This window comes from Cupressus sempervirens, chromosome 8, assembly GCF_028749045.1.
Source record: "Cupressus sempervirens isolate cs-2001-9-10 chromosome 8, ASM2874904v1, whole genome shotgun sequence".
In the NCBI taxonomy this organism is placed as follows: domain Eukaryota; kingdom Viridiplantae; phylum Streptophyta; class Pinopsida; order Cupressales; family Cupressaceae; genus Cupressus; species Cupressus sempervirens.
In genome coordinates this window covers 86,950,884-86,974,590 of record NC_143125.1, presented here as the reverse complement: position 1 = coordinate 86,974,590, position 23,707 = coordinate 86,950,884, and the positions used below count along the sequence as shown (strand labels likewise).

The window sequence follows — 23,707 nt, the reverse complement described above, 5'->3', positions numbered from 1 at the left end:
CTTAAAAGCATGAAAATGAGGGAGCGGTTTCCTAATATAAAAGACTGCTGTTTCTTAATTAATCTTATTTCTTTTCTTCTTCTATCTATTTTGAGGGTTTAGGTGAGCTTACTTCAGGGACCATGAAATTTTTGAATTGCGTGATGGAAGTTTGGGGAAGAGTGAGGCTAGCTGAAATCCAAATACAGAAAATTTAGTTAGGAATGTACAAGTGTTTTACCAGTTGAACTTCTACACTGTTCAGAAATTTTACAAAGAAGCCAACAAAATCTGTTGCATCAGTTTGCATTGAGACATGAGATTAATGTACACCTCTTATATTTATATATATATTTGGTAGAGTTGAATCCTATTCTAAGATGACACTTGAGAAAGGTAGAGAAAACCACATATACAATGGTGACATCATTCTTCCAGTTACTACTTCCACAAGTGCTTTGTGACGAGCAGCTATGCTTCCCGCATTTCCCAGTTTTGAAATGGGTGGAGTAGAGTCAAAGGGGAAATGAAAGGTGGTGCTTCAAATCCAATTATATATATGTTTTGTGTGAATTCTAGAGCAATTTTCTTTTTGTCAACGATATTCCCTCTCATGTTGCCCATCTCCTTAGTACAAGGGGTATATGATCAAGGTATGCAAAGCTAGGACATATTTTTTATTCCTTTGTGAGATCTGGTTGAGGAGCACAATCTTGAAGGAAAAAATTATTCCATGGTTAACTTATTGATGGAGGAAATGAAGGTTACATAGTGCCATATGGTGGACCAATATTCGACATTGCTTATCTTCAGTATAAGTTGATTATTTTGAAAAGCATGAAGTCTCAGTCTCAAATTTTGTGAGATGCCTTTTAGCAGCTTGGTCCTCCCAATGTCTTGGTGGTTACTAATTGAGTCTATGTGAGAAAAGCAGTTAGTAAAATACTAAGGTCTTTGTTGTGTGCATGTGCCATGTGCAATACACTAAAGGACATTGGAAAAGTTGGATAGGTCAAAAAGGTTGTGGTGGATGCAAAAGAAAGGTGTGAGGAACCAATAGAGATAAGAATTGAATCATATATCATTTTATTTAAGAGGATGCCTTTGCACCTTATGATTAAAACATGGGTGAACCAGGTTGGGCATGGGGTAGGCCAAAAAGGTTGTAGTGGATGCAAAAGAAAGGTGTGAGGAACCAACAGAGATAAGAATTGAATCCTATATCATTTTATTTAAGAGGATGCCTTTGCAACTTATGTTAATAACGTGGGTGAACCTGGTTGGGCAGGGGGTTCAAACAAAGAAATGGAAGAGGGTGACTGAGATGGCTTCTTCTCTTTTGTATCCCTTACAGTCAACCTCATAATTTTTTTGTATATGTTGACAATCCTCTTTTATATGAGTGCATAGATCGCATGCTTGCCAGTAGTAAGATTGCCTCCAACTGTAGTTCAAACATGAGCATATTTAGTATGTCTTTTAGCAGAGTTGGGAGAAAGTCCCTCAGGGGAGTGTATAGCGTGGAAGAAATTACCTAAGAAGCATGATTTTGTCATCAAATTGCTTTAGCCACATTAGATCATCATTTATCATCCCTATTTCAATAAAAGCATGAAACACAATTTTGAATATACCATTTCAAGTGACATTCATTATTTCTTACACTATATTTTGTGGTCCCATTGATTGATTTGTGGCCTAGAGTAGTAATCAATTCTATTTGTAGGGTGATATGACTTCTACATGTCTTAGATGAAGCTCAAGGATAAGGATGCATTGCTACAAATGAATCACATTTATTTGTAAATGCCCATATACCATAACAATTATTGCCACAGGTTATAAACGGAAATCTAAAGATTAGGTCAACATTTGGCCCCACATTAATTTCCTTGGGCAAAACTCGCTAAGATATGCTTTTGCTAGTGGGAAAGAGTAAGACACCTATTGAAAAAAAAATCATAATGGGGAAAACCTTTTGTTCTTGGTAGTAAACTAGAAGGTTCCAGGTGAATGCTCATTAAAGTAATTAGCACATATCTATTAAGTCGTGAATTCATCCTTTAGTGGTCTGTTTTGGGTTATTTGCTTTGGGAGATTTTCAGTTCAAGACTCAGCTTCCCTAAGAAATCACATCAACATGTTAAATCACTTGAGGAGCTATATAATTTGTCTTTTTTAATTTATTTATTTCACACCATAGGAACTCCTATCTTCATTGGAGGCAGTTACTCCATTTCACATTTTATCAAGAATAGTGTAAGTTAATGATTTTAAGAACAACCCCAAGCTTATCCAGGAATGAACAATGGTATGCATCAATGACTTCTACAAACATCAGGCTCTTTTACTAGGGGGTTCTAGTGTGGTCCCTAGTAGTAGGGGTGGTTAGGAGCTTGAGTGCGTGTCTCCATTGATACCTTTAGAAGTTGTCTCTAGTGGATGGAATGGATGAGATATAAATGAACTTGCGGCTGGATCTAGCAGCGGTGGACGATTCAACAATTCTGGTTGTCTTGTCATAAATGAAGCTTTTTACCCTCTTTAAGACAGTATATTGGTCTAATAAAGATGACTGGTGCTTTAATATATTTTCAGAGAAGAATTACCATTGTGAAGAGTGTAAATCAGCAGGAGTCCTAGTTTTAATTTTGTTTAAGTAGAATTGTTAGCTTTTCTAGGTTTTTGGGTCTTGGTCTGAGAAAAATAGTGAAAATCTTGTGTAAAATATTGGGATTTTCGTATTCCTTTCTGTTAGTGGGAAACAACGGGCCTTCATCTGGCATTGTACATTTTTCATGGTCTAGTATAATGTTGATTATATTTAAAATAGTATTTTACAATACTGACATTGTTCATTATTTGGTTATTGGTTCATATATATATATATGTGTGTGTGTGTGACTTTTTCAAAATATATAACTTTTAACAACATTTATGGTGAAATCAGAAAATTTCTCTTTGACACAAACTAGACCTGCAACTCCAACACTTTGATGCATGCTGAAACAGCAAGTCAACTTAGTTGCAGCTTAGAACTATTAGATAATATCAAAGTCCACTTGGATTTGTAACTTTGCCGTCATAAGAAAAAATTGACTTTTGTTGGTTTTTAAAATGTCCCACGGTGTCTTAAGGATGGGGAGATGGCAGGGGAGGTATTTCCAGAACATTTCCTAGAGGGCCAAAAACATGGGACATGTCCCTGTAAAATAGTTAATAAGCCAAGTAGAAATGTTATTTTTCCTTGCCTTTTGGGTCTTGGTCCAGAAAAAATTAGTGAATTTCCAGTGTAAAATATTAGGATTTGCCTATTCTTTCCTGTTAGTGGGCATTACTGAGTTTCCACCTGGCATTGTACATTTTTCATGGTCCAGTATAATGTTGACTATATAAAAAATAGTATTTTAAATTGCTGACATAGGTCATTATTTGGTTAATGGATTATATATATACCCGTGAAAATTTCAAAATATATTCATATATTATATATATTTTTAATGTTTTATATAACTTTTAATGACAACATTTATGGTGAAATCAGAAAATGTCTTGTCTGAGACACAAAATAAGCCTGCAACTCAAACACTTTGATGCATGCATGAAAGAAAGTTCCACTCAGTGCCAGCTTAGAACCATTTGTTAATGTCAAGGCCCACTTGAATTTGTAACTTTTCTGTCTTACAAAAACATTGACTTTTTAAAATTTTCCATGGCATCTTGGGGATGGGTAACAGGATGGGGGGACGACATGGGATGTGTTTACAGAACGTTTTGTAGAGGACCAAAAATAGGGGACACGGCCATGTAACATATGTAAGCCAAGTAGAAGTGTTACTTTTTTCAGATTTTCTAGGCTTCTGGGTCTTGGTCTGAGGAAAAAGTGAATGTCCAATGCAAAATTTTGGTTTTCTGCCTATTTTTCTCTTTAGTAGCTACAATGGGTCTGCATTTGGCATTGTACATGTTCTGTGAATAGATTTATTTTTTTGGTAATAGATTTGATTTTATTGAAATAGAAAGAGACATTACACAAAGTAAGTAAGTAATTGAAAACCAGCTTCAAACTTCCTACGATGGATTCATTGTGATGATTAATCCACCCAAAAACCCTATTAGCCAAACTACCTTACAGTCTCGTTTCAAGAGTTCCACCACTGTCATTACAGAGATTTACAATTTTACATCAAATTCCCAAAAAATGGGTGGTCAGAGAAACCTTAACACTTCAAAACACCAATGCAAAAGAAAACCACACTAAAACCCCCTTAACATTTACAACCCTGCCAATGAAGAAAACATCTGCAAATCTGCTATTTTCAACAATTTCAAACTTTCCTGGATGTTTTGCAGTTCACCATTATACATTTAAGCAAAAAGGGGAAGGGTTCCCATCCTGCATCTAACCAAACCTTTGTGAAAAGCTGTAGCCTCTTTAAAACTTCAAACAAAATTGGCAGTAGCACTGCTGCCATGAAGAGTATTCTCCAAAAAAACATGTCATTGCGTTTCCACAGTAGCCCACACACCATAGTAATTTGATAATTTTAACAACAACAAAGAAAATTGAAGAAGAGAGACCAACCCAACCAAACCCAAGACTAGCACATCAAAAGGGGAGGGAAGATTGACCTGGCTTCATCTAAGTGCATGAGGAACAATGATCCTTGCTCTGAGCATGACATTAATTCAAGTTTCCGGGCAGTCTTCCTCTTCTTTATTTGTTTCCTTCCTTGTGCGCCTAAGCTCTTGCAGCCACTCTTCATCTTCTGCAGACCACCTGACCACCGCACACGAGCCTTCCTCTGTACAATATCCTTATCAATTATCTGTTGCATGACCAATAGTTTTAGGGAAAACCATACCTTCCTTGCATCCTTGAAGCATGTATGCCTCAACCTTTCTTCAAATCTCCAAATGAATGGAGTGTACTTCATGCCTAGGATTATTTCAATTCCACTCTGCCTCTCTCCCAAATTAATGCCAATGCCAGGAATTGATGCATGAAGAATTTCATCTAAACCCAATAATGCTTCAGCAGGAACCAACTTAATCATCATAGATCTAATAATGTCTTTAGCTTTGCACAATCACAGTGCCCATGCCATAATCATTGAATAAATGTCCATGTTGGTGCAATGGCACTTTTCCACTTGGTAGAACATCTCTCCAAGCAACCAATTGATCACATTTGCAAGCTTGTGGTTGACAAATTTGAACATTTTTTCCAAGCGAATTCTTCTATTGTGTCCATGGGAGGAGTTCTGTTGTGTCTGGCATTGGAGAAAATGAAATTTCCATCCTCCACAGACGCTCTTTTTTTGCTCTGCAAATTCTCTGCAATTTTACAATGCTTTTAAGTTTGAGGGCACACACCTTGATAACTTAAGGTGGTTATCCTTGGAGTGCAATTACGACTTGTCACATCCATCTCAGCACTCCAAAAATAATGACAGCGCTCAACTCCATCGGCTGCATGCTACATTAATGGGAGGGGAAAGGTGGCTAGCTCAATGAGTAGGAGAATAATTGTTAGGTTGCTTTGATTCCTCCCATCTGACATCAGAGTAATTGTCAATGGCAGTTTCAAGAAGGTTAAGGTTTAATCCTCAATTCAACATTGTGTCAACCTCCCTATTCCCATGTCTTTTTATGTGTGAAAGTTTGTAATCATTGGAGATGCCATGCCTCCATGCTACAAATGGTGTTTGTCACTATTTGTGAGTCACCTTCGACATGTAAATTTGTGGCTCATAATTGTTTTGAGGCTCTGATTGCCAAGAGAGCCACTTTAGCTTGTGCAACATTACTTTGTACCACCTATAAGATTTTTGCCTTCACAAGCAACAAGATCCCCCTTTGAATCTCTGATTATGAACCCTGTCACAAAAGGGCCAGGGCTCCCTTTAGAGGCACCGTCAAAGTTACACTTCCACCAACCTTCTTGGGGTCTTTCCCATTGGACCACCTTAAGCAAATGGGGTGGGAAGGGATTAACCCCGAAATGCCCATTCACTGGTAATACTGCCATTGTTCATTATGTGGTTGATTTACGGGATAAATTTTCCAATGATAGTAATAAGCCAAGTAGTTTTATGCACACTTGATTAGCTATAATCTAAGTTGCCAGTTTGGGTTTGGGTTCAAATAACCAGTTTTCTGGTATTGCAAAATTTTGAAATGGGGTTTGAGTTTGTTATATATATGTATGTATGTATGTAGAGTCCCCCATTATATTTGAAATTAATTAATTTATCAAATAATATAATCAGATGCATTGCTTATTAAAATTAAATAATATAATATTTAATTATATATATATATATATATATAGGTTTACACATTAAATTAAAATTATTAAAAAATAATATCAAATTATTAACAAATACAAAATATTAATAAACTTTATCCATATAGTATTATAATATGCACTACATTATTAAACGAACGGCGATAAATTCTTCGAACCATTGATAAATTATAACCATACATCAAATTAATTTTTTTTTTGTTCCTAAGTTTTAAACATACATCAATAAACTACGAGACCAGGCAATACATCAATTTGCCCAGTGCAGGAGAGTGAACACAGAAAGAGCAATCATCACGAACACAGAAAGGGCAGGCATGGGAGACTGTAAAGGACAGTGTGCAGGGTGAAGATAGTTTGCAGCAAACCCTGAAGTGTACCAACATGGTACCCAGAACTGATTTGAAGTTTGAACCAAAGCCTGGTCCCGCCATGAAGCCGCTGGACCCGATAATATAGGCTATAAGAAATATAAGCTAAAACTTGTTTTGAGTTGGCTGCGTCCTTTGATCTCATATATTTTCCAACTGTCATAAATTGGAAAGAAAAATATATTATTTAATTTCTTCTGTCACTGTTATTTGTCTTATGATGTTGCAGGTAATGTTAATTTTTTTTTAGAGGTTAATATTGTATATTTGATATATTGTAAAATTTGCAGGCATCATTACATTTAAACAATCGTCAGGAACTCTCATCCTCATCATCTATGAGGCCTTCAACCATTGTGCATTCTCTGCCAATTGGTTCATCATCAGTTTCTTCTCCTAGTCTACCTCCAATGCCAGCACCATCCCCTCCATTGCCTGCTACAGTCCCCATGGCTGCTCGTCCATTAGATATATCAGAAGTGAGCAGTGGTAGTCATGCTACTCTTGTTAAACCTTCATTCTTTGTACCACCACCACTTTTATCTACATCGATGCCATTATCACTTCCTTCTGCACCAATGGCTCCTCCTATTAATCCTCTTGCATCTCTTCAGCCTTCACTTGGTGCACCACTTCTGCAACCTTTTCCCCCTCCTGCTCCTTCCCAATCTCTGGCTTCAGCTTCAACATTGAATCAAGGCCCGGTAATTACAAGAGATGGAGTCCGTGACGCATTAGTTCGGTTAGTGAAGGTATACTGTTTTTCAATGTATTTTATGCTGGTTTTGTATTTTCTAGTTCAAGTGCATAGATAATCTTATAAAAATATGGAGTTTATTTATTCTCTGTAAGAGCATGCTGAAAGAATAAAGTTTGCAGAAATATGTTGAGCTTCATATTGAATTAGTTACTAAAGAGAGTTGTGCATCGGAAGAACTTGATTATGGAGATTGTATATTGATGTCAACCCTCTATCTTATATGATGATGCATGCAAATTTTCTGTTGAAGGAAAGAAGCTTTGGAAATATTGGATTAGGCAATCAATGCTTACATTTTGGCTAATTAAAATCTAATAAAATAATCAAGTTAATGAAATATCCCAAATGGATATTTGCTCTGCTGCTGCTATAATATTTAATTATATAAATTATATTTTTCTGTAGATTTTTCTTTGATCTTATAGAGCTAGACAGCAGTTGGAGAAGAATGTTGTTTCTTTTTGTATTTTTCAGAATATAGGTATTACAATGAATAAATAACAACTGATAAATAGAAGTGATAGAAACAATATGCAACAATGCATACTAATCTAGAAATGATTCTAAAACCATACCAGTAGAGTTTGATTTATTCCAAAATAGTACCAATATAGATGTGCTTCAAACAAGATGGATGCTAACTGAAAATGGGATCCAGGTGAGTTGCTGTAATAAATGCCAGGCTGAACCAAAGTGGCTGCCTTCACTAAAAATCCATTGCCTGCAAAGTGTAACTACAATATTAGAAACCGATCCACTGCCTTGATCAAACTGTATGCATAAGAACCTTCAAATTTGATCTTATTGAGGGCTACGTCCCAACAAATCTGCTCTCAACACTAGGGTTTGTGTCCCAAGTGAGGAATTCTCTTCCAAAGCAATGGTGTCCAAAATATGATGATAAAATGATAAAAGATACTCATCTTTAGGTTGCCTTCTCTTTATATCCCCTCTCCAAGGCAATTCGAACCCTAAAAGAACCCTACGGTGGATTTCATTTGAACTTTATAATATAACATTATTTTCCAATAAAGGCGTCCGAATAGAAGGAAATCATTACTTTATTAATGACAAATAGCTCCAAGCATCAAATAAGTCCCGACAAGTGATAATCAAATACTAGAGACTGAGCTCTTTCCAACGAACTATCACACATAGGCAAATTGATCCAAATGGAGCCAGAAAACTCCTTATTACTCCAAAATGGCTAAACACTTAGCCTTATTTAAATTATTAAAATGCTAACTTAGGAGAATATTTAAATATATTAAAATATTTCCCAAGTAGCCAAGGAACAACCCAAACACCTCTAAAACATGAAACTAAGTTTGTCACCTGCCTATGATTGATGCCGTACAACCTTGGCCAATTGGCAGTCACACCCTCAAATCTAGGGATACTCCTAAAATATAGGGAACACACCCAAATCTCCTGAAATTGAGACCAGGGGGTGATCTCATAGAACCTCAACTTTGGAAACGTCACCACCTCCTAAAAGGTAGGAATCTCCTCCTACAATCAAGGAACTGCCTCCTAAAATCAAGGAATTCCTCTCAACTGATCTCCTGCTGCCTATAATACCAAATCCGCATGTTGAAAACCCTAATCACCACTGCCAGCCTACGAGACTCCATAATAAGGCTAACTCTCATGTCACTGCTAGACAGAGCTAAAAAGGGGACCAATCCTCCCCTCAGAGATGCTTGCGTACAAGCAAATTCAAAGCTGGATGCTGTAAAATAGTCTCGCCCTCCCAAGTGGTGTCCTCTATAGGGAGACCTCTCCAGCGAATCAGATACTCTCGAATCACTATACTTCTCAGTTGGCGTTCCCTCTTTTCCAAGATTTGGAGATGGTATAATATGTTGTCGTAGTGCCTTTTTTAGACATGACACGTGGAACACATTATGGAATCCTACTGCTAGATGGTAACTCAATTTCATACACAACCTCTCCAACATGCCTGATAATCCTGTATGGTCCATGAAAACAAGGTTTGAGCTTCTTAGCTCCACCCCTTTTAAGGGTGCTCTGTCGGTAATGCTGTAGTCGTAGGTACACCATATTTCCCACCTCAAATATCCTCTCAATCCTGTGATGATCAGCGTAGACCTTCTGCTGATTCTATGCCTGTTGAAGATTCTCTTTAAGAAATCTCATAATGTTCTGGTTCTGCTATATCCAATCCTGTGCCAAAGGAACCTTGTTGTCACTAATCACTAGATCAACAAAAGATAGAGCATCATAACCGTAGAGGGCTCTAAATGGAGTCATAGCAATCGACATATGATATGTAGTATTAGAACAATACTTGCCCAAGTGCAACCAACACACCCATGTCCTCTATTGATATAAACATCAAGATCTTGAGAGTGTAGCATCTCACCATGAAACCACTTGAGGAATGTATTATACATGTCAATTCCTGGATTCCAAATCAATTTAAAAAAAAAATGCAACATATTCATATTGCACTTGTCTGAATAGATGTGCAAACCCATATTGCCAATGCCTCTCTGTGAGGTCCCTGCTAGCAATCCTTGAACCTGATGCAATCCGGGGAAACTGACAAAATAACATGCTCAACTGCATCACACGACCCTCCATATCTCTCAAACATACAACCAACTGTTCTATCATGACAAAAATGCCCAAACACTCCAACCATGAAGCAATATATGGAAGTTTGTGTAAAGTGATGTATCTCGTAAATCAATACCTGGGTCCCATAACAAAACACATGTCGTACTCTGTGTGATGTAGAAGAACTTCATATTATCGGATGAGTCATAAGATCTCCACTAGGATTGTCACTAATCCTCAATGGATTGAAGAGTACAAAGTCACCAATCAACAAGTTTATTTCTGCTCCATCAAGGAAACCATGAGGCCACCTCTTAACAAAAGTATATGTGTCATCCATGCCCATAAGGGACAACTCTTGAGTGGCCGGCCCAACAAGTGTATGCTCAACTTCACAATCATACTCCAAGATTGAGCTCCTCATATTATTTGTGTCATCAAGATGAAGAGCCTCCTCATCATCCAATTCAAAGAGTGGGTTATCTAAAATCAAATCAGCACTCATCTTGGAAAAGAGGTTATCAACAATGACTGAATGTATCTCATCAACTTCTTCAATACTATAGGCAGCAAACTCATGAGAATGGGAAGTTAAATTGCTGCTATCCAAACTTAGAATTTTGGAATCGTCCTCTATACCTTCTTTGGAATCATCTTGTATATCCTCAGTATTAATGGAACTACTGGTGTCACTGGATAATGTATCATTGAGTGGTTCCTCTTCCTCATTCACCTCATGAATATGTTGTCTATCTAAATGGGCTGTTGCAAGAGACAGGTTTTTTGATTGAGCTGAAGTAGAATGTAGTAGACTCAGCTCCACACAATGTTCCTCCCACCGATTTTCTAATTTTGTAGGTACAACATGGATTAAACTCAACTCCCTACTCAGTTCTTCAATTTGATTTTCTGCCATGAGGAGAGCTACTTGAGAATTTCTCAAAGTTTCTCTAACCTTTAAAAGTTCTGAAATAAGCTGGTTAATCTCCTCTTCTTTTCCCCTCAAAGCAATAGAGTAAATAACACCAAGGTCAAGAAGATGATCTCTATCTGAAAGAAGGTTTATTCTTCATCACCTCCATGGCTGTCTTAAGAACATGCAAATTAGAGATTGATGAAGCCTCTTCTTTACATTTATTTCTTCCCTCAAGTTGGACCTTCCAAATGTAGCTCTCTACTAACTTGTGGGAACTGTCAAAATGTGACAATGCTGCAATGACCTTTTCTTCACCAACCTTCAGTTGGCTCTCCAAAATAAGCTTATGGACATGTGTAAATCCATAAGCAAAGGATGTGGACTGCCATTGAAGAGCAGGGCTCTCTTCAATATCCTCTTTTGATACCCCCTCAAGATCTTCATTTGGTAATTCCTCTTGCTGGTTATTCTTGGTCCGTGTTTCCTTTGTTAACTTATCTTCTCTTCCAATACTTTCTTTTCTATGCATTGATTCTTCTTTCTTTGTTGCCGATATGAATTTTTGGGTACCAAATCATCCTTAGCATCTGGTATACCCATAAATTGTGTGAATGCAAGCATGTCTTGTATCTCCTTAGGAAGAGAACGATATTGATGGTAGCTGCTCATTATTGCATCATTGAAAGCCTTAGCAAGAGGCCTCTTACTTATACCTGTTCACAGAGATGAAACCTTAGAGCACCTATTTCTCATTCTAGCTATGGTATTAACCAGCAACTAACCCAACAGGCTAGTAGGAACTAGGCTCTAATACCATTGAAATATCCCAAATGGATATTTTCTCTGTTGTTGCTATAATATTTAAGTATATAAATTATATTTTCTTGTAGATTTTTCTTTAATCTTATAGAGCTAGAAAGAAGTTGCAGAAGAATGTTGTTTTATTTTTATTTTTTAGAATATAGGTATTACAATGAATAAATAACAACTGATAAATAGAAGTGATAAAAATAATATGCAACAATACATACTAATCTGGAAATGAGTTTAAAACCATACCAGCAGAGTCTGATTTATTCCAGAATAGTACCAATACAGATGTGCTTCAAACAAGATGGATGCTAGTTGAAAATGGGATCTAGGTGAGCTGTTGTAATAAATGCTAGGCTGAACCAAAGTGGCCGCCTTCCCTAAAAATTCACTGCTTGCAAAGTGTAACTGCAATATTAGAAATTGATCCACTGCCTTGATCAAACTGTATGCATAGGAACCTTCAAATTTGATCTTGTTGAGGGCTACGTCCCAACAAATCTGCTTTCAGCACTAGGGTTTGTGTCCCAGGTGAGGAATGCTCTTCCAGAGCAATGGTGTCCAAAATAGGATGATAAAATGATAAAAGATACTCATCTTTAGGTTGCCTTCTCCTTATATCCCCTCTCCAAGGCAATTTGAACCCTAAAAGAACCCTAAAGTGGATTTCATTTGAACTTTATAATATAACATTATTTTCTCAATAAAGACATTCAAAAAGAAGGAAATCATTACTTTATTAATGACAAATAGCTCCAAGCATCAAATAAGTCCCAACAAGTGATAATCAAATACTAGAGACTGAGCTCTTTCCAACGAGCTATCACACATAGGCAAATCGATCCAAATGGAGTCAGAAAATTCCTTATTACTCCAAAATGGCTAAACACTTAGCCTTATTTAAATTATTAAAATGCTAATTTAGGAGAATATTTAAATATATTAAAATATTTCCCAAGTAACCAAGGAACAACCGAAACACCTCTAAAACATGAAACTGAGTTTGTTATCTGCCTGTGACTGATGCCGAACAACCTAGGCCAATTGGCAGTCACACCCTCACATCTAGCGATACTCCTAAAATACAGGGAACACACCCAAATCTCCTGAAATTGAGACCAGGGGGTGATCTCATAGAACCTCAACTTTGGAAACGTCGCCACCTCCTAAAAGGTAGGAATCTCCTCCTACAATCAAGGAACTACCTTCTAAAATCAAGGAATTGCTCTCAACTGATCTACTACTGCCTGTAATACCAAATCTGCATGCTGAAAACCCTAACTGAGTCCCTAATCACCACTGCCAGCCTACGAGACTCCATAATAGGCTAACTCTCATGTCACTGCTAGATAGAGCTAAAAAGGGGACATGACAGTTAATAATATCACGTCTCTTAACTAGTGTGAACAATTGGATCTTATCAGTGTCTTAAATCTGTTCTAACTAGTTGTCTCCTTAATCCTGTCTTGATATATCAAGTATTATGCTTTGCAGATGTATAGTAATGTTGTGGATTAAACGGTGTAGAAACAATATGTGTAGTCCTCATGGCTAAATCAGCTACCATTCTGTTCCTTAGAGTTTGTGGAATGAAGTGTAGTAAATGATAGGATGAGGATGTGATTGGAGAAAGTGGGACAAATTTTTGGTAATTGTGTGCAAAGTTTTTAGACATATATTAAAAGGAAGAGAAAACTATACAATTTTTTAAGGCCCTTATGATAAATATTAAATAACAATAATTAAACATTCTAAAGGTATCCATATCCATAAAACAAGCACAGCAAATGTGAAACATAATTATTAAAATCTTTTATTTGTCAACTCAGGATATTCATAGTTTGTAGACTTGGACTTGGCAAGGCTGAGCCGGCTTGGGACCTAACAAAAACCAGGTTTCTGGGGAGTCTTGCCTAGGCCAAGTTTCTGGAGAGTCTTGGGCCCCTAGGACTCTGCCAGGGTCACTCGACTTGGAACTCGCTAGGAGTCTAGGAACTATGGCGATATTCTATTCCCAAAATGAGATGCAGAGTACATATTTATTTACAATGTGTCACCATTTAGTTTTTTTCCAAGATGACTATTCAGTTTGTCTCCAAAATGGTGACTATTCAGTTTGTCTTTAGGACGATTGTTCGGTTTCTTCAAGAAAACAAATATCTTTAATAATATAAAACATTATTATTGGACTTATATGCTATGCCCTGGGATTGTGCACTTGATATTACTTTCCCTCGTTTAATCCACAGGTGTTATAGAAAGAACAAACATGTGTTTGAAACTTTCAAAATTGTCTCCTCCAAGTGCTTTTGTCAAGGTATTGGCTGGTTGTGCTCTGCTGTTGGACAATAAATTGATTTGATGCTGCCAACTCTACAAAGACCAAGTTAATTGGAATTTTGTAATGATGTGCTTGGTTTGGTCATGAAGTACTAGTTTTCATGCCATTTTGTTTACAAAAATGTCATCACTCATGAGTAGTGTTCATGAAACCTGTTTTTGCCACAAATCCCAAATCTCTTTGAGCCATATCATTTCCCCAGTTGCCTCTGAATCTGCCATACATTCTGTGTTTCTTGAAGAAAGAGCTGGCACGGACTGCCTCTCTAGTTCCCTGTTATGATTTCTGATCCTGAATTCGTCAGGAAACTTGAAATGGATTTCCCATCTAGAAGATTACTTGCATGGTATGACATGAATATCTGATTAGTTTGAAATCTGATGCCTTGGGAGTATTTCAGTCCAAAATTGTGATTTCCAAAGAACTCTCTGTACTGTTACAAATAAATATTTATAGATCGTTGGATGAACCTAGAGAACACAAACAACAAAAGAATGTCTCATTTAGTTGGTGCTCTGTAACTTTCTCTATGTTCAATGAGTCTAGAGAGAATGGAAACAACAATTTTTTTATCTAGTCTAGTTCTGGTTACATTAATTAGACTTACAATGAGTTGTTTATACTTAGTTGGATTGTCAAGTTTGCTCTTCAACTTCTTTTTTGTTGGTGTTCTTAGTGATTTATAGTTTGAACTTTTTCTTTCCCAATTTACATAAATTTCCACCAATATACTTTGTTGTGTGATAAAAATATTTTTGGATTTTGGAATCACTTCAATATCTAAACAATAACAAAGATCAGTCAAATTTGTTATGTCAAAGCCTTTCATCTGTTTTGATTGACTTCTGCAATATACCTTTTAATTATTTTTCGTCATGAGCAGATCATCCACATCTACAACTAGGTATACAACTATTTTGCCAATTGTCTCAACAAAAGAGTTGCATCTTTAAATTGAAAATGCTTAACGTTCATGTCCAATTAGTGCTTGGTAAACTTTTTCATACCAAGCTCTTGGGGCTTGTTCCAAACCATACAGTGATTTTACCAGGTTGCAAATTCAATGTTCATGACATTCAATTGTAAGCCGTCTAGTTGAGTCATATAAACCATTTCTGTTTACCATTTCATGCCATCTATTTTGTGATATCAAAGCCAACAAAAATCCAAATTGTTGTCCATTTTGTTGGTGGTGTCAAAATCTCTTCATTATTTATCCTTTCCATTTTAGTATATCTGTTTGCGAGATTTATTTCTATTAGCTGGTCAAGCAAGCTGTCTACATTTCATTTGTTTTGAAAAACCCAGTTGCATCTATTGAGCTTACAATCAAGTGAATCATCAATCAAATTCCAAGTTCTATTCTTGACTAGGGCATTATATTCAATTTTCATTGCTTTTCTCAACTTGTTAAACTTTTTACCTTGATTGCAGAAGTTGATTTTGAATCAAAAGCAATAGGGGAAAGCATCCAGTACCCGCTTGGGCTAACTTTGTGCACCTGGAACTCCTAAACTGCAAGTCTGATTTTGTCAATTTTTTTTCGGTGTACCTCCGTAGGTGAGTGGAGTGCTTAAAGCTAAGGTTTTGGCTTACAAACGTTGGAAACTAGTAAGATCTCAAAAGAATTATGGGCAAGAGCCTACAACACAATGGTAAAGTGGTGAACCTCTTATTAGGAGGTATTGAGTTTAAGTTCGAATATAACAAAAAATAATCAATCACAATAATTAACCTTGGCTTCAACCTATTACCCATAAAAAAATCTCAAAATAATTACAATAAACATGTTTGCATCCCAACAGGATAATAGGAAAAAAAATATTTTATCACAAAATTAATTTCAAGTAGGGAATTTCATAGAATGCAGTAATAAAAATGTAATGAATTGATAAAAGATAACCACTTCTCATAACAGGTAGAGTCAAAACTTTACTATTAAACCAGAACTTAAAATTTAAACAAAGTACTGACTCAAATAAAGTAGAAGTAGAATTTAGACATAGAACACATTTAGGATAAATATGCTTAATATCAGATTAATCATACAAAAATATGATGATTGAGGTTTTGATGTCACAAAGATTGAATATCTTGGTGCAATATTGGGCATGTAAACATCGGGCTGATGTTTTTATGCAGCCAAAGGTTTTTATACCACAACAGGAGAGAATGATAAAATATTAAAATGTTATGAAGAGAAAAATGACATTAAAAAATGAAATTATAGCATTGTGTAATGTCCACTTTTGCAAATGCCCTAGTTTTTGCCCTAAATCACAAAATTTGAATGTAACAATAAATAGAATAGAATTAGTAACATTTATTTACTTGGTTGAGATATAATCCAAAAAATAGATCTTCCTTTTAGAGACATTGAAAGCCTAGTTCTTTCCTAGTAGGTGTAGATACATTAGTTTAAGCATATAAATATATTTAAATTATTGATGGAATTCAACCATAAGAGAGCTAGGATAAGGGGCATATTAGGGTTTCTTAAACAATTCTCTACCCTAGGCCCAAGAACAGATGGCATCCATGTGACCCTTTGCTATCCATATGAGAGGGTGTACTTTGTGAGGAATCTCTTAGCCATTCCCCTCTTCCATTTCCATCCTTATGTTTAGAGTTCCTTAACATAATGGTTAACCAAGGTCCACAATAGGTTGCCTGGATCGTCCTTCCTTTCTAACCCCAAGGGTGGGGCATTCTTGCATCTCCTTGCCCCATGGGATTATCTGTCTCCACCATGTGGTGGACTGCTTAGTAGAGGACTTTATAACCATGATTGATTACAGGAACAGAAAACATATATATGGTCTCATATTATTGCTTGTACTCTTCAAGTGAAAAGCTCACATAATAATACCATATTCATATGCTTTAATCATAAGCAAGGTATTATAAATAGGACCAAATATGCTGCCTATTATAGGAAATGATTGTTCATACCAATTTATAGATATAATATTCAGATTCAATATGCCCGAGTAAGGATTGATTTGGTGTTTGAATGATTAATAAAGACTGATTGATTGTTTGTTTGTCTGCTTGATTCCCATTTGATGTTTGATGGATGATTGAATGATTTCCTCTGATCTGATGATTTGATATATTAGTGAATGATATTTGAATAAACGAGAGTTCATAGAGTGACGAGTGATGATTGAGTGCATGCTGATTTGATGTACTGGTGATGATAATAAGTCCCTGGAATGCTTGGAATGATTTCTCCTTTATACTTTATTGGTGAAAGTATCACCACCTTTCATAAGAATTGAGCCACCACCTTTTGCTTTTGAGAATAATAAAGTATTCCTCCACATTGATGCCCTGTGGGGATCCCCTTTGGATTTTCCAATCTGAGGGAGGTCACAACTCTTCATCATGTCTGCCCTTTGCAATAGTCCCGACCTTTCCCAATTACCACCCTTAGAAATAGTCACAATCCTTCATCATTGAATTCCTTTGAGATTGTTACAATCTTTCATAATTACAACCTTTTGAGAGAATCACAACCCCATTGTTTCCACCCTTTGGGGGAATCACAACTTTCCATAATTAAAACCCTTTCTAAGACTCTCAACCTTTAATAACTTTTGCCTTTTGAAGGATTCACTTCTTTATTTTCTTCTCTATAAATTCCATCTTGATTCACACCTTCCTTTTATCTTCCGTCACCAACTTTCAATTCTTTTATATTTTATATTTTATTGTTTATTGTTTTGTATTAAATCCTATTTCCGTAAGGGAACATTACACATTGTCATATGCATCAAGCAAAGCAATGATATGATAGAGAGCCTAAATTAGTACTATATTCAAGCCATTTAGCTAAGAATGTAGATTATTTCTTTCCATAGAACTAATTTACAAGTCTAGCACTATAAAATAACCTAGACCATTAAATGTTTTTCAAACCAATTAACAGCCAAATTTAACAATAACAATTTGATTGCACAGAAAATTGAGATAAGTAGACACAAAATTGAACCATAATTAAGTGCACATAAGATATGAATAGACACGGTAAATTGCAACCTCAGAATATAAACCATTCAACTGTCATAATACTCATAATAGTAAAATATTATCTTTGATGGAAGCCCAACCAAAATATAACTATATTCTATGTTCTTCATCTTGAAAGATCCTTGTGGTGCATACATTGAAAATTTTATATAACAATTTATTCATCTATTTGTATGTGCTGGTTGAATTTTATGTAAATACTGTTTACATTTTGTGAAGTTATAGAATGTATTTGCAGTAGTGTCAAAAAAATGCTCACCTTTGACTCAAATATACTGCCTCTTGACTCCTGCGAAGTTGCAATTAGTTTTTCCCTTGATGCATGTTCCAACAAGCTCCTGTTTATAGTTATGGCCTATTATATTGTACAACTGTGCTTTTCATAAGATGTTTTAACTATTTTACAGGTTTCAAGGTTTACAGAAGTTGGCAGGAGATTAAGGTTTCAGATGCAATTTAAATGCAAAAAGTTATCAAAAATTGTAGTCAACATTTTTTTAAAAGATGGGATTGTTTAGGGGGAAAAATTGTCCATAAGAAAGATGCACAAAAACTTGGGTATAGTTGAGAATTTTTGAAGATTTTTTTCTTCTTTTTTTCACCTGTAAGTCTTTTTTCACCATTGAAAGGACATTGTCTATGGTCAAATGTCAAGTTTATGCAAGCAACATGTTTGTTTCCTGGGTTGGTTGGGCTGATTTGACTGGTCAGAATGGGATCCTGCAAGGGAAACAACACCGGTGCCAGCCCCAAGGGGCTTAATATCTTGAGGTGTGCATCAGGCAGTAGACTTGTCTTATTTTCAGGCTGGAGATTTCTCCTCGTCTTTGGCAGTATGCTTAATAGAGATGGCATCTTTTACTGTTGTTCTGATGACACTTTAGGTTACTGTGACATAGGAAATGATTTTCTTTCTCTTCAAACAATGTTCCTGATATTTTGATTTTTTTAAAACCTGTAATTTATATTCAATTTTCATTCTCTCCAATCAATGTTCCTGATATGTAGATTTTTTTTAAACCTGGTAATTTATAGTTAGTGTAATAGTTGTTATGCCTAAATTGCTGCTTAACATCCCTTCATCAGCAGTTTAAATAATTGGTTCGATTTGCAGAATGAACACTTTATTGACATGGTGTACCGTGAGATGCTGAATGCACATACTTCATGAAGATTCCACAGTGGATATGATCTCGTTAAGAACTTCAGTTCTTTCACTTGCCAGCGAAGGTTCTGAATACAGTCATTTGTGCAGCTTCGTGGTGTGGAGCACCAATTTTCAGGATGGAAGGCTATGGATTTAAGTGTGCTAGTTAAGTTTCATATTTCTGACTTATCTGTGATTGGTCTAGTCCAAGATTCAGCTGTTTGAAGTGCACAGAAGTATTTTTATGATGACTTCATAAGATGTAATTCACACATTGTTGTCCATCTTCTGTTTGTGCTCAATGCTTCGATATGGACTGCTGGGCTTATCCATCCAGTATGTGTTCTTGTACGTATTTTTGCCAGAAATCTTTATAAAACCTTCCTTGTGGGAGGTTGTATGTAATGGATAAATATATGGAACTGCTATCTAGTTGTATACTAAAATTTGTTTATGTCTGTAATGCTAAGCACCTATTGTTTTATCCCATCGATTTATAAATCATACACTAGCAGTGCTGGCATCTCTTTTATGTCATTATGCCTGTTTTTTATTTGTACCCATTTGTCCTGGAAACTGCTTTGCTTGCTGTTCTAGATGAACTGTATTTTATTCATCTTTTTTTTAAATATAAGCTGAAAACATTAAGGTTACATCATTTTATCACAATTGTTCAAGGATAAACCAGCATAAAGAGTCTTCCATCTACGGTCTTGAATATCACAGATGCTCTAAGTTACATATATCAAAAATTCAAAATGCATCATATAAATCATTACTTGCAGAGAAGCTGAAATATAACAAAATGAACATGTGACTTATCATAATCCTTAGAACCAGGCAGTCCACTTCATTGGGACCATGAGACCACTTGAGCACCTTCCCATTTTGGATGAAGATGGTGAAAGGGTTTGCCATATCTGTTGTTTTGGGAAGAAGATCAAGGGCAGGAGGGAGGACCAGAGGAAGAGTTGGGGCAGCATCTGGAGCAGCCAGTGAAGAGCTCTGAGCAGTATGTCTTTCTTTAGTTTTACTGTCTTTAATCTTTCTCTGGAACTGACATAAGGTGGTATCAGACTCATCCTTCCCTTCAGTTACTTTGTAAGTTGCATATTATTTAGCTCTAGCATCTCTGAGTCTAAATTAAATAGATTCGATACCCTAACCTCCTCTTTCAACTATTTTTCACTCCTTGACTAGCTGCTCCTCTTACTACTCTTCTCCTTTGTGAATGTAAAAATGTTTTTTTTCCTTCTTTTTGGTTATATTATGCTTAGATTAGGTTTTGGTATTGTTAGATGTGGTTTAGGTGTCCTTGTGGGTCAGGCAACCTTTAAAAAAAAATTTAAAATGCCATATTTTAAATTTTTTTTTAACACTGTAGTCTGAAAATGGCTTGAGCTATAGGATGGATACAAGTCTTGGGATAGGTATGGGACTTCCAGTTGTCCCCTAGCTGTCTTGGGGACTTCTAGCGGCACTCTACCCTTCTGCTCTCAAAGTGGCGATTTGGGGATGGTACAATGAATTTGTTGAAATCAGGTGTATCTGCGAGACAGATCTTACTGTTTATGGTGATTATTCCTGCAATTTTGGTTCCTATTTCATCTTGAGTTATCCCATATTTTCTATTTGATGGCTCTGTTTAGTTGCTCTTGTTTGTGGTCTTTTAGTATTCAAAGAACTCATTATCATTTTGATCAGTTGAAGTTCTGTATCTGATATTAGAAATATCGTGGTCTTTAATCTGTTTACTCTTCCTTTATTCTTCTCGACACTCCTATTGCCGTGTAGCTGGTTTCATGTATGGATTCTATGTTTGGGCCGCATATATCAATAATACGGTTTGTGTTCTCCACCGTGTTGTGCTCCAAGTTTTGATGAAGTGGCATATTATTTTCTGAGCCTACATGGATTCTTTGCTTCAAATTTATGGCACAGTTTTGTCTACATTCTTATATTATTATTATCAACTTTTGCCAGACTACTCTTTTTGTAATAAAAGAAAGTTTATGAATGGGCACGTGATGATTAATATTTGTTGATGTTCTCTGGAATATATTTTTCGAACAACTTTTCTGATCTAATAAATGTTCGTGAGGTTCTGTTATATCTAGTCAACAATTTTAATTCATTGTCATGATATTTTGGTTCAACATTCTTGTTTGGTAATGTTGATCTAGTATGTAGTATGAGTTATGATTATTTGTAGCTAGATTTATTTCATTGGAGCCAAAGAAATTCTTTGTACAAGGATATTGAAAAACCATATTTTGTTTAATTCTTAAAATTTTGACTAGTGTGTGATCATGGAGTTTTGAAGTATCAACAAAGACAAAGTTGTTATATTATTTTGAGAAACGTAATAAAAGAATTGCTTTTGGTGGGCTGGGTTTTTTCTCTCAACAATGAGGGCTTTTCCCATGTGCTAGATTTTTAAAAGTTTTTCGTCACTTATATTATTTGCAATTTTCTGGTTCAAATTTAAAATGGCATAAGAGTTGGTCTGAAGAAACTTCAATTTAGAATTAGAAGTTTCATGCATGTGTACTTCGTTTATCCTTCAATGTTCTCATTCTTAGTGTGTGAAAATGGTGAATGGTTTAAAAGTTGAAGATAAGTTAGACGACTCTTCAGATTCTGCCTCATAGAAGCCCAAGGTATTGGTTGCTCTTGAAAAGAATGATCTCTTGGATTATGCCAATTTTGGTGTTTCAGAGCCATTTGATGACACTGGAAAAATTTAGTTGAAGAACAAGATAATGACAAAAAGATTATGATTGATTCAGTCAAGGATTATTTGATTACTGTCATTTAAAAATTAGAATCGGTCAAGGTGATGTTTAAGACTCAAAGATTTGTATGGGTTTGATAATACTAATAGAGTTCTTCCATTGAGACACCAACTTCATGTAAAGATGTAAGGGGTGAATTTGTAGTTTCCTACTTCATGAAAATTGCAGAGTTGAAGGACCAACTTAGTGCAACTGGCGGAACATTTTCAGACAGAAATCTAGTTATGCTTGTTATGAATGATTCTTGGGAATCCTTCATTTATGGTGTTAGTGGAAGAGATGAAATTCCAATATTTGACAGATTAAGGGTAGATTGCGTTCAAGAAGAATGTGGATTAGAAACAAGAAGAAATAGTCAAAGAAATCATCATAAAGATGATCACGTACATGTTTCTCGCATTTCCAAAGAAAAGGGGAAGTAAAGGAACTTTAAGAGCCTCACAGACTGAGTTTTGTGTGAATCCTTGACTTCGAGAAATAAAGAGACACCTTTCTCAAGCTCAGTGTTTTAGATGTGATAAATTTGGTCATTTCGCTAGAGATTATAACACAAAACCAGAGTTCATATTGTTGTTGTTGCTGCTGTAAAGGTTGAGAATTCTTCTTGTCAAAGAGAGGCTCGTGATAATTCTGAAGGCTTTCTTTTCATCTCTGCACTTTTTAGCAGTGTTCCCACAAATTACGATGCATGGCTGATTGACAATTGTGCATCTCGTCACAGGACTGGGTACAAAGGGCATTTATTTAATTTTAAGGAATATGATTCACATACCAAGTAATTATCGGTCATGATGCAAGTTACTTTGTGAACAGTGCTGGTTCTACGTCCTTAAAATTGGATTCTTGTATTCCACTGCACCTAAGTGATGTATTATTTTTAGCTAGCATAAAAAGAAATCTGATTTATAAATCTACTTTGGAAGACAAAGTTTATCATGTTGCATCTGCTAATGGTAAAGTATTGGCATGGCAAATGAATTCTGATGATCCATCAACTCATGGAATTGGTGAACATCACAATAACCTTAATGAACTTTCAGCTCATCCTATCTATGCACTTTCTCATAATACTTCAGATTTGAATGAACTATGGCACAATTTGAATCTCAGAACATAAGCCACTATGGAGAGGGCTTTAATCGGTCTTCCAAAGCTGAATCAAAATCATGGAGTCATTTGCAAGGGATGTGCTCATGGTAGCCTACACAAACTTTCAGCTCATTGTTAGTGTATCAGACTGTATATGCAATACTATTCTGATTTGTTCTCCAAGATAATAATCTGATTATATGACACTATGATGATAAGAGAATGCAGATATGTTTTCGTTATCAACGCTGATATGCACTGGAAGACTGAATAACATATGTGTTCGTTGTGTCTAATAATCAGCGGAGATGGTGTATTAATAGATGGGAGGGTTGATCACGAGTCACGATTGATAGCTGTGAGTCAATAGTCACCCTCGATAAACTTTCCAGTATTGACGGGAGCAATACAAACACGGTTTAATAAGGCAGTTGATAATATAGGAAAGAACTTCATTAATTTATTCATATATGATTTGTAATATATATATATATATATATATATATATATATATATATATATATATATATATATATATATATGTTATTCTTATATATATATAATAAATCTTTAT

At 35.7% G+C, this 23,707-nt stretch overlaps 1 protein-coding gene across 2 annotated transcripts in view; it reads left to right on the top strand.

Annotated features, from left to right (window-relative positions):
• Positions 1 to 19,786, top strand: part of LOC149541759 (mRNA-decapping enzyme-like protein) — a 101,085-nt gene extending 81,299 nt beyond the window's left edge. For both annotated transcript variants that reach the window (XM_089796871.1, XM_089796870.1), the window contains exons 7-8: positions 6,951 to 7,412; positions 19,217 to 19,786. In XM_089796871.1, coding sequence (XP_089652997.1) covers positions 6,951 to 7,412; positions 19,217 to 19,273 — 519 coding nt within the window. In that variant the 3' untranslated portion in view covers positions 19,274 to 19,786. The remainder of the gene's footprint in view (positions 1 to 6,950; positions 7,413 to 19,216) is intronic.
• Positions 19,787 to 23,707: the final 3,921 nt, after the last annotated feature.